The sequence below is a fragment of the Gymnoscopelus braueri genome, assembly GCF_963280865.1.
Source record: "Gymnoscopelus braueri genome assembly, chromosome: 24".
NCBI lineage: Eukaryota > Metazoa > Chordata > Actinopteri > Myctophiformes > Myctophidae > Gymnoscopelus > Gymnoscopelus braueri.
This window is the reverse complement of record NC_137626.1, coordinates 27636367-27648720: the sequence shown is the minus strand read 5'-3', so window position 1 is coordinate 27648720 and position 12354 is coordinate 27636367. Positions and strand designations below refer to the sequence as shown.

The following is a 12354-nucleotide window of genomic DNA, read 5'->3' as shown; positions in this document are numbered from 1 at the left end:
TGAGGACCCTTCTCCAAGTTCAACAAAAAAAGAGAAGCCTCTCTTGTTCTTTTCTATAGCTGCAAAATCCCCCAAAACCTTAACGGAAGGCAGCAGGTTCCAACCAAATCAGTTAGTGTCTATTATGTGTCATTATACAAAGGGTAGTTCCGACCAAGGATTTTGATATAGGTTCTCCAGCCGTGCTCAAGCCACGGTAAAGCACACCTAGCCATGTTCAAAGGACAAATGTCTCATCAGAAATCTTGATGTTACTAGAAGCTCCTCCCACCCAGACATGCTCCATCAGCAGGTACTACGGAAAGCCTGGTGACGTGAGGTTAGGTGACATAGCGCTACCATTTAAAAAATGCATGTAACTTCTCAATGCAATAGTAAAATGTTAAATAAATAAATAAGTAAATAAGTAACTAAATCAATATTGCCTTTACTTACCTGGACTAACCTTGTGAGTGGCTGCAGCGAATAAATTAAAAATGTTTATCTCAAGGACACTTCTTACAAGTAAGGTTTTATTTAAAAGTTTCAGAACATATGTACAAGAGCAGTTATTAGATAAAAATGCATTTTATTTTCATATTTATACTTATAGAATAAAAAAAAGGCATCTATTTGACAGACAAAGAAACAAGAGGGTAAAAAAAACACACATTGTCCGACCCTTGTCTATGCATTGCACAGTCCTTGTATTTGTAATGGTCTTTGGCAAGAGCGGTCAGATGTGCAGTATCATATGTAGGCTAATCTTACAGTAGAAAAAATATTGCACACACTTTTACTTTAGCAGAAAATAGGTAAGAACATTGCGGTTTTCTTGGCCATAATCAGCTCCAATAGGTATCAGCTAAAATCCATTGATCTAAAATAGAATGGAAAATCTCATGAAGAAAAGATGTCGATGTCAGCATCTACAAAACAAATGACCAAAGCGTATCTAAAATACATTGTGAAAATATATTTCCAGCATCCAAAATACATTTTCAAACTATATATTCTTTGGCCAATTTTCTTTTTAATATTCTTTAAATAGAAATGTGAAACATATATGTGGGTTTGTTTAAACTGTCCAAGACAGCAGAAAAGATGAAAACCGGATGCTCTTGCTGGACATAAACCAATGAATCTGCACTAATGTGTCTAGTACTGATATTGAAAGAATGAGATGAGAAACATACTGCGCTTCAGCTGAGAAATAGTATGCAGGTATCCATGTTTACAGTAGTGCCATTTCTTTTCAACAGGATAAAGTTTATGTAACAATCTTGAACAAATACTGTAAATGAACGGGACCCCAGCACCCTCCCTACCCCCACAAGAGAAAACCGAAGAGCGTTTGTTATAACCAGACCAGTTTGTTTTGCCATACAGGGAGCTTCGGGTGGGTGGGGTCAGTTGTGACACATCAGCTTAGTTAGTCAGTCATGCACACACAAGTATGATTGATTAATTTTAGATTCTGACGTCTTGCAGCACCCTAAGCAGACCAAAACAAACTGGCGAAGAAGGTATTTGCAGCTACTACTAGGTCTGAAAACAAGCCTGGAGCATAGTGCCTGTATTATTGGAGATGTTGAAAGTCAATAGGATTCACTAGACAGAGTCTCCATAGGAAACAAGAGCAATAAAGCTACTGACGCAGAGGGCGGGGGGTTGAGCATCACATTTTTTTTTCAACCGTCTCGAAGAGCATGGAATGTATGGGAAGAGAGGACCAAAGAGAAAACTCCATCCTTAGACAGCTTCACTTAATGTCAAAAATACCTAGAATGTGACCCAGAGGAACTCATGCACACCCATTTGACTGGCAGGTCCATTAACCAATCACCATGGTGGTAAAGGAGGAGGGGGCGTGACCCAAGGGGTGAAAGTTCAAGGGTCAGAGAATGGTGGTCGAGCCGTGTGCGTTGGCGCTAGTTGGCGTGCCGCTGATGGCGTTAAAAATACCCATTGAGTCCGACAGTGTATTCCTCGTGCCGTCGTCCACAGGGTTGATCTGGGAAACAGGATAAGAGGGAATGATCAGGAATGATGTAAAGCAGTAAAGATTCTAATTAACCCATTAAGACCTGAGGCCGATTCTAAAAATGTCTTTTAAATCAGTAAAACAGTTTTCTGAAAAACCTATGTTGCTATACTGTATCAGCGGTGCTCAAACTTTTTTGTGTCAAGGACCCCCAAAATTAAATGTATTTGACCGCGGACCCGCATCTCAAAAGATTTTGTTCCAGGGACAAATATTTGAGTTAAAAATATATATTCAAAGATTTACACAAATGTTCATGATTCTTCAAAAATAGCAGATCTAAAAGCTCGTAGCGCGGCATTAACTGACGTGCTACTGTATGAGCTTGTATATCTGCTGCTATTTTTGAATAGCCAAAGTATAAATGAATGCTTTTTAGCTCAAATCTAAAATGACATGCAGATGCTTTGGTCTTAATGGGTTAAGGACTGGTCTTGTCTAAAAACATTGTTAACTATTCTGTCCTATTAAGGTTAATAGCTAACAGAGTTACTTTTGCACTTTTCAAAACAACTTGTCAAACATCACAAATAGGGTTTAGATTTCATATTAACCAAAATTATAAACGTACTACAGTACTTCGTAAAATATGCTTCTGTACTAGCATAACATTTTGCACAAAAAAATGGAAATTGCACAGTAGGAACTAGACATTACTTATCAACGTAGAGTAGACATTACGTAGGATCTGCATAGACATACATGTATATAACAGCAAAAAAAATCACAAAAGCGGCTTTACCATCCGATCTGTCCAGGTCAGCACAAACACAGGAGGAGACGAGAGGATGGTTAGTGACAGTGTTCAGAAGAAGAGCAGAGAACGTGTTTCGATGGCGTTAACATTTGTTAGCCTATGCACCAAAAGAAATACACTGAAAACGCAGGGGTTAAGATTGCCTGCGGAAGCACATGTTCTTGTTAGTAGCTCTTTGGGTTTACATGATGCCTAGATGTTCGATGAGTGATGACTATTTTTTTGAAATAAATGCCATGATCACAGGAAAGTATTTCAAACTCAATTTAGTTTCATTTTCTGTGGTTAGAAACTCACCTGACACTATTTAAATTGTGCTGAGGCAGTAAGCCCCACCAATAAATCTGAGTGTAGAGAGAAAGCAACGGGCAGAGAGAGAGAGAGCAGAGGAGAGAGACATGAGAGACAAGGGAGCAGTGGTGGACAAGGTACTCAACTTCAGAACGTGAGTCAAAGTATGGATACTCCTGGTCAAATATTACCCAACTACAAGTTGCTCTGTCAAATTTGTACCTGTGAGCTTGTGCTGTAGATCAGCTATTATCTACAGTTCTATTTGAAATAGGGCTTAAGTACTACAGATACTCAATAAATGTCCTTAAGTACAGTACTTAAGTGAATGTAGTTAGTTACTGTCCACCACTGCAAGGGAGGCAAGATGGGGGTTGTATTCAAACCCGGGTCCTCTCACAAGAAGGAGCCTACAGTATGGTCTGTGCACTAACTGTCTGAGCAAACAAGCACCCAGGCCCCACCCCCCTGGCAAGCCAAGCGGGTTAAAACAAGCATGCAATTTGACCCAAGCTTTATAACAGCTGAGGCTCAGAATCACTGTATTCGGTACAGCTCTACATGAAATATGTAATTACATTCTGTATGTAATGTACACAGCAAAATATGTCACAGCTAAATCTGTAGTGCTATTTTAACACTGAGAAAGTGTCAAATGAACACTCTAGATTTTGTATGTACTGTATGGCCTTTTCAGCACTGACATACAGACATATTGTTACTGTATGTGATACCTGTATGATGTAGGACAGTTCTCTAGTCAAGTGTAGTAGAGCTAGAATGATATACTGGTCTGGCCAATATACTGGACATTATTTAACTTTTTTGACGACATCGAAATCGACAATTATGCAGTCGATGTAAAAAATAGCCGATCAACAAGCACACAACAACACGTTGTGTGCTTGTAGATTAGCTTTTTTGATTACAAGTGAAATGTTCTCAAATGTGTTTGTTTAAAAAATGTGCAGACAAAATATCAAAACATTGGTAATCGGTGGTCTAGGATTCTCCAAAATCGGGTTCGGCATCGGACGCTAAAATCTGGCATAATTCGTGATACAGTTCATGTATAATGTTGGACAGCTGTGTGGTCAAATCATGAGTTACCTGTTCATGCATAATGTCGGACAGCTCTCTGGCCAGGTCTCTGTAGCTTGCCTTCATCTCATCATGATATTCCTGCTGGTCCTCTTTGATCAGCCGCTCGTTGACTGACAGCGCCTGGCCGCAGGCGTCCACAAACTGTCTGAAGACAAATACAGCAGAATTCTGACTATCAAGTACATGTCTAGATCGGTATACAATTGAACAGGTAGGTAAAGTGTAAAACTAGCTTACATTAGCCACTTCTGGCATACTATTAATATTAGCAATAAGGCAAACTATTGCCTACAGGCAATAGTTTCAAAATTCAAGATTTAAATTGCTACATCTTATACAGTATACAGTGCGAGTACATAAGAGTAAAATGTGTTGGTCAATTGTTTCCTCAACATTGTAGCAGCAATAGCTTGCCCACTAATGCACTAAATTATCTTTTGGGTTCCAAAATGAAAGGCCCTTTCATGTGAATCAGTTCAGGTATATAACTGCCTGATAATAAAAGTCTAATCAAATCAAATCTAATCTGTCATTATTGAAACATAAAAATTACGCAATTACAAAACATGTTATCCCAGCATTGCTTTCCTCTTGGACTTAAGACAAAGTAAGGAAGCAAACCCAGTGGGCAGATTGGAAGGAAGTCGGAGGTTGTTGAATGAGATGACAAGTACCTGAAGACCTCTTTGAGCTGTTTGACCTTGTTGTCAGGATTCTTCTTGGCACTGCTGTCATCTAGGAAGGCTCTGGCGTAGGCTAGTGGTCCGGCATTCACCTGGAACACAAACGCACACGCACACGCAGTCAGTACACAGAACTGAATAGAACTGAATTTCATTGTTTCAGTAGCTGAGCCAGGTCGGCTACAGCAGCAGGGAAGAGAAAATTAAGTCATTCCAAAGACAAGAAAATAACTAAGCCTGTCCCAATTATTACATAATCGCCTGATCGCAATTATTTGAGCTAATCACATTTATTTTGCATAATCGTTAGAATCGTTTACATGTGTTATGTGCGCATCACACATAACACAACACCTGAACATTGTTGCTGCCCTACCTGCAGTTTAATGATCCAGTACCTGAACACTGATGCTACCATACCTGCAGTTTAATGACCCAGTACCTGAACACTGATGCTGCCATACTTGCAGTTTGATAACCCAGTACCTGAACACTAATGCTGCCATACTTGCAGTTTAATAACCCAGAACACTGACGCTGCCCTGCTGTTTAATGACCCAGTACCTGAACAATGATGCTGCTATACCTGCAGTTTAATGACCCAGTACCTGAACACTGATGCTGCCCTGCAGCTTGAGCTGCAGCCGAATCATGTCCACCTCGGAGGCCGAGCACAGCAGCCGCAGCTCGGCCACTTTGGCACTCATCTCGTCGATGGCCACCTCGATGGGGCTCATGTCCGTGTGGTGCTGGTACATCACCGCGATGCGCTTCTTCACATAAGGGAAGCAGTGCGTGGCTGGAGAGGAGAGGAGAGGATGACTTAACATGTATCTGCTGTTCTAAAAGTATTGCTGGGAAATAAGAATGCAGTGCTGTGACACTTACTGTGCCATCTCTTGTTGTGGTTGTGAATGAGAGACAGATGTGCATGTTTGCTGCTGGCAATACCTCTGTGAGCTGAGCTGATTTTACAAGTTCTTATTATGGTTGACATGGGAAACCATCGCATCTCTTGTGTGGTTGTAAACTAACTGGCTGTGATTAGAGTGGTGCTTTGAGTTTGAACCCCTTTTGAGAGGAACATGCAATGGAAAAGCTGAGTTCCTTAAAACAATTTGTTTAATTTATTTGATTATTTAATATTATTTTATTTATTGGAGAACTTGGTTTGCAGCAGTATTTTATTTGTATATTTCCCGCATTTTAGACCTTACGTTTTATAACATACACTTTTCAAGTAACACACACACACACACACACACACACACACACACACACACCCACACCCCCCCCCCCCCCCCACACACACACACACACACACACACACACACACACACACACACACACACACACACACACACACACACACACACACACACACACACACACACACACACACACACACACACACAGACACACACACACACACACACACACACACACAGCCCCCCACCCCCATTGATAAGCTCATATCCTGGTAATTAGAAACCCAGAAGATATGATAACTGAAATATGGCGACATCAGCTGCGGCGGAGGCATGCCTTTCAGTTTGGGTCTGTGTAGGTTTCACGTCCAGCATAAATATTAAGAATACATGATTGACAGGTTCTGTAAAAGGTTCCAATGGAATTGGAAGTGGAACACACTTCCAATTCCAAGCATTTAGTGAGTCATTCAGCGTGAATATTAACACCGAATGATAACAGCTGAACTTTGGGATTAGTAATAAAACCCCACCCTGTTTAAGGACATGTTACAGTTCTGCTCCATCATTCTAACACTCTAAAAGAGTAAAAGTTATTCTAATCACCAATAATAGATAACAGTCAGGGACATTCCTTAGTAGATTTCTTCCTGGTTTCAGTGCTGTCATGATAACACTGACTGACCAGAGTTTACTGATGGAAGGAAACACACCGGCTACCAATGTGGAAGCTGTACAGATAAACACATGCAGGACCCATTCCATTCCAATACAAAGTTCAAGTTCAAGTAGTTTTATTTGGTATTCAGCCATATAAATACAGATCCCTGTCACTGCCAATAGGGACTGTTGTCCTGTTGAGGATGTAGATAACCACTTACCTGATAGCAAGGGTTTCACCAGGAGAGCGTAATGCATACAGAGGATCACACTTAGCCTGGAAACCAGACGAATCTGCCAAAGCTATGAATCTGCCAAAGCTATATAAAAAAAAACTTGGGCCTCTGCTCTGACCTCTGAGGGGCAAGTGATTTACCTCTACTCCACTCGGACCCCCGATAGCCTTTGTCATTGTATCATTTAGCAAAGCACTAAACTGCCTACTCACTCAAGGTATTCTGAAAGAGACTGTCGGCGAAATGTGTGAATGGATATGTTTTTATTCTTACACATTTGCCACAAATAACTTAAAAGCGAGGATGAATGAAAGCTATAGTAATTGAATAAATTCAAATGTAATTCTTAAAAAAAACCTACTGGTGAGGACGGTCCTGCGTTTGCACTGTTCCTCCACTCCACCCTGCTTCTTGCCCGACACGGTGAACGGCGTCTCGAAGACGAAGCGTCGTATGTTGTGGCTCTTCTCAAAGTCCGTCTTCCTGTCCTCCAGCTCCTTGTCCTCCAGGTACGGCGTGACGTGGGTGACCTGGATGTAGGCATACTTGGAGTCCAGATCCTTGGGGTTCACCTGTGGGCCCCAACAAGGATGTTGTTTTAAGAAGAGAAGGTTATGATGAGTTTTAAGCCTAGGCCATATGTTCACACATATACTGTAATAAAACACATTTATAAACAAAATGTCACATCTTTCAAATGATGGACTGAAATGTATTATAATATTATTAAACATTAAACATTTTTAATTGCATTTGAAGACAGTGTGCGGGAGTTTTTTCTTTTTCAGTGCATTGGGCCCTCGTTTGGTCTTCTCCTACGCACCTGTCGCCTTTGTAGGTGTGCAAGAGACTTGCTTTTTATTCATATTATTAAACATAAAAAATATAGAATACGTAGGATATGAATGCCGTTTTTTAGTAAATTTGCAGTCTCAACAACAAATCTGAAATACACAACTGCATCAATATGATATTTTTTAGCTATTAGCAGTTGAATATATGAGGTAGAGGATGTTGTTGTTTGGTAACCATGAAGAAGTCCTTGAAAACTGCACCATAAACCATAAACCTGCAATGCTACTGTGTGTTCCAAGGAAGATTGCACAACTTATAGGGTCTACAATTGACTGTAATACGACATACACACACTCACACACCCACACCCACACACTAAACCCACACCCACACCCACACACATGCACAGACCCACACGCAACCACGCACGAGCACGCACACACACACACACACACACACACACACACACACACACACACACACACACACACACAGTCACACAACGACAGACAGAACTACAGACAGACAGACACACACGCGCGCGCACACGCCGGCCCGTACCCTGCCAGAGTCTTGTATCATCTTGACGTTCTCCTGGCCAAACTTCTCAGAGTAGAGCTTGAGGAGTCTCTGGTTGATCTCTGACAGTGGGGTGAACTTTGGCTCCTTGTAGATGTATTCTTTACCATCCTCATCCTCAAAGAAACCCTGGGTGACAAGAAGACATTTGTCACAGTCAGGAATGTATTCATTTATACTGTACCTCCACCATACAAGTAAGATCGTAAAGATGAGTATGGTTGTTTACGGTTGGACTATAAACTAATTCTTAATTCTTTTTTTCTTCTATTTTAGTCATTTACTATAGTTTGGTACAAGTGCAAACATCTCTTCTACTATGAGTAACTTCATTTGTTGTTCTATTGTATAAAAGTAAAGTAATTGACTGTTTCACCAAGCTGTTCTATAATGTGTATATAGTTAACATTTATATCAGTAAAAGGACCAAAGTCAAAACTTGAAAAAGAGGGTTTACATTTATACCCTGCTCAGTCGTATCTATGATCATCTATGTGTTAAAAAAAGGGTCACAGTTTATTAATTGCAAAGAAATGTTTTACATGAATACAAGAGCGTCATTGAGCTGTTGTGTCCTTGAAAAGGAGCATGAGTGCTCTGTTTTGACTGCAGGAGGAAGACGTGTTACGAGGCTAGGTGCACATAATGTGTTGTTTGTTTGTCTTAACCACTAAGCCATCGATGACCGTGGACAGCTCTTTTTCAAGTTGTGACTTAAAACCCACATAAACACAGCTGTGAGATAGTGGAGAGATGCTACTTCCTTACACAGCACACGTTGCCTCCACCAATCCACATACTGTACGCTTTCAAGGGCATACAGTTTGTCACTAGGTGATAAGCTACTGTAGCTGATAAAACACACCAAAACATCAACACTGCAATTAAAGCAAAAGCTACCACCAAGGCCTCCCGTAAAAGACAAATCAAAACTGTGGGAAAAGGAGGTATTACTTTCATCTATCTACAGTCGTTAGCCACAAATGACAAAAACCTTCCCATAATGCACCATGGTAGGGGGGAAAAAACATGCAAATGTCAGTCTTCTGCTTCAACAGCAGAAGCCTGCAGGCTAAATGGATGTACAGTGTGGTATATTCACACAGACATAACAACTACTCAGTCATAACAAATCAAAATGGCAGATGTCTGAAAGCATCTGTGGAAAAATACACAGATGCATGTGTGGGTAGAACCTGACAGGCACATTATCGTAAAAAGAGAGGGCAGGTTCCACACTTAAAGTGGCTGATTATCACAATGTTCAATGAGGAGTTTAACGACAGAGCAGCACATATGGCTACAGTCAAATATTAACTATGACTACTACATCCACTTTTACATTTCAGGCATTTTAGCTGATGCTCTTATCCAGAGCAATTAAAAAATAGATGTCAGACCATGCATAAACCTCTGAGTGACAAAAGACCAAATACAAATTTGAGATAAATGGGTTTAAATGCATTTTAACCACTTAAACCCTATAAACTTAATTGACCGGGGTACCCCAGTCAATGCACTCGGCCCCTCCCTTTTCCCTCTACAATAAATCTCTACACCAAAAATAGCCCATCTACAGTACAAGCTCACAACACCATTTTTGTAAAGGTTTGCCTATTATGACATGCACAGAAATAGGGACGTTAGGATTCATGTGGTGAAATTGCTCAATCAATTGATTTACTTGAAAAGTCAAGCACGATGTGGCAATGTATGTGGGAATGTCGCAAAGTGACACGTTGTGAGCTGGTAGACCTGCTATTTTTGCATTTGATGTACAACAAAGTATTTTGGATTTAAGTGTTTAAAACTATACATAGGTCCAGAACAGTCAATCCATTTCTATTCTGAGTGATAGTTATTTTATTAGAACGCCTGCACAGGACCAGGATACCTGCCTAAAAGCCAGGTTTCTGTTCTGTGAGCATGAGCAGCATTTCTCAGCCGGTGGCTCAGGACCAGAAAGTGGGAGACAGTGGGAGACATGCTTGAAGGTTTGTGAACTTAGACTTAGATGGGAAACAATGTATTTTCTAGCATATTTCCCAGGTTAAACCAATTGAGAACCAACCCAAGTCCGTGCAACTAGAGCACCACAGCAAGTACCCACGGTAATATTGTGAGGACACAGTGACACGCCCCTTGAAGCAACATCAAATAAAGACAAAGATGTCAAAGATATGCAAAATGTTATGATGAAAATGAAGGCAAATCTTGGGCACACTTACCGCAGCCTTGGAGGGGGAGAGAAAAACAGAAAAAGGTCTATTAAAAAGACAGCTGATGTGCGTGTGTGTGTGTGTGTGTGTGTGTGTGTGTGTGTGTGGGGGTGTGTGTGTGTGTGTGTGTGTGTGTGTGTGTGTGTGTGTGTGTGTGTGTGTGTGTGTGTGTGTGTGTGTGTGTGTGTGTGTGTGTGTGTGTGTGTGTGTGTGTGTCTGTGTGTGTGTGTGTGTGTTACGACAATATGTACTGCATATGTCCCACATGTGCTTGTGGGTGTGTGGGTACATGAGTGTATGCATGTGTGAATGCATGTGTGTGCATGGAGCAGGGCAGATGTAACAGTTAGTCATGCTTGTTGTAATCAGCAACATAGATTGAGCATTCATGCTTTGCAAAAAAAAGAAAGAAAGAAAAATCAGTTAGTTGCTGTGTTTCATAGCTGCATTCTTAACAATGAGCATTTGCACATCTGGCTCCCTCAGCCTTTAAAACAATCTATTATTTTTAAAGGCTGAGAGAGCCAGGGCACGTGCATTTCATTGCATTCGAATATACATGGTACATTTACAACTATTTTCTAAATTATTTTCAGAATTGAATAAAGACAAGTCAGGTATCTGTTTAAAACCTCCACCCGCCTCCCACAAACCAACCAAGGGTAATAGAAAATATTAAATAAAAAATAACAAAACTTACACATTTAAATGTAATAATAAAATATATCTAGTTGGTACTAAGTGCATAATGACAACAAACTTGAACATGGGAGAATTGAGAAATGTGATTTGTTTTGCCACCTTGGTACCTCACCTGTCCAAAGAAGGCGACTCTGAAAAAGGTCCCCAGCAGGCGTTTCCCAGAATGCATCACCTCCATGACTTTAGTGTAGGCACGGTGCAGTGTGTCATACAGGTGGGTCAGTTTCTGATCCACAAAAAAAACAACAACACATAACTGGTGAATAACTGACGATCTGTGTTTTTCAATCGACATCCATGGTTGGTCTAAGGCAGTGGTTCTCAAACGTTTTCATGTCAAGGACCCTCAAATGAATATACCTGTATTTGGCTGCAGACCCCCATGTGAAAAAAAAAGTTGTGCCAGGGACCCCGTGCAAAATGTGTGTAAAATGTTTCAGAAATATTTGTGAATTTCCCTCACGCTGGTTCTGCGGAATGCTGCCCTGGCCGAGAATATATATTGTGTGTGAGGTTAGACCGAATTCTGGGTATCGTTTGGTCAGGAGGAAGTTCAGTGATACACAGAAAGTGGGCAAAACAGCTGGTAAGCTTTGTATGCACTTCATACAATAAACACAGCTAGAAAAATGGAGTATTCCTTTAAGCACTATACTACTGACTGACTGACTGACTGACTGACTGACTGACTGTGAGTGTGAGTGTGTGTGTGTGTGTGTGTGTGTGTGTGTGTGTGTGTGTGTGTGTGTGTGTGTGTGTGTGTGTGTGTGTGTGTGTGCGTGTGCGTGCGCGTGCACGTGCGCATCTGAAGGATCTGTTTGTCTAATGTCTAGATGTCTCTCTTCATCTGTCTTTCCTTGTATGTGCATGTGTGTGGCTGTGTTTGTTTGAGTTTATATGGGGTCACTGAATGTGTGTGTGTGTGTGTGTGTGTGTGTGTGTGTGTGTGTGTGTGTGTGTGTGTGTGTGTGTGTGTGTGTGTGTGTGTGTGTGTGTGTGTGTGTGTGTGTGTTTGTATTGCACTGGGGTGCATGCAACCGTGCACGTTACCTCAAAGTCTCTGCGCTGCTCATAGATGGGAATGATAAGCCTGTAGA

At 41.0% G+C, this 12354-nt stretch overlaps 1 protein-coding gene across 6 annotated transcripts in view; it reads right to left on the bottom strand.

Annotated features, from left to right (window-relative positions):
* Positions 1 to 1021: 1021 nt before the first annotated feature.
* The window catches only part of LOC308080886 (dedicator of cytokinesis protein 9-like), a 103291-nt gene continuing 91958 nt past the window's right edge, over positions 1022 to 12354 (bottom strand). For 2 of the 6 annotated variants that reach the window (XM_080422946.1, XM_080422947.1), the window contains exons 45-52: positions 12308 to 12354; positions 11370 to 11483; positions 8319 to 8465; positions 7324 to 7534; positions 5467 to 5657; positions 4850 to 4950; positions 4182 to 4320; positions 1022 to 1993 (exon numbers count right to left, since the gene is read on the bottom strand). The exon at positions 12308 to 12354 is cut by the window's right edge and continues 76 nt beyond it. In XM_080422946.1, the coding sequence (XP_080279072.1) occupies positions 1877 to 1993; positions 4182 to 4320; positions 4850 to 4950; positions 5467 to 5657; positions 7324 to 7534; positions 8319 to 8465; positions 11370 to 11483; positions 12308 to 12354 (1067 nt within the window). In that variant the 3' untranslated portion in view covers positions 1022 to 1876. Of the gene's footprint in view, positions 1994 to 4181; positions 4321 to 4849; positions 4951 to 5113; positions 5345 to 5388; positions 5658 to 7323; positions 7535 to 8318; positions 8466 to 8489; positions 10571 to 11369; positions 11484 to 12307 lie in introns of those variants that run through there. The other 4 variants (XM_080422948.1, XM_080422949.1, XR_013932759.1 and 1 more) reach the window with 4 other exon arrangements.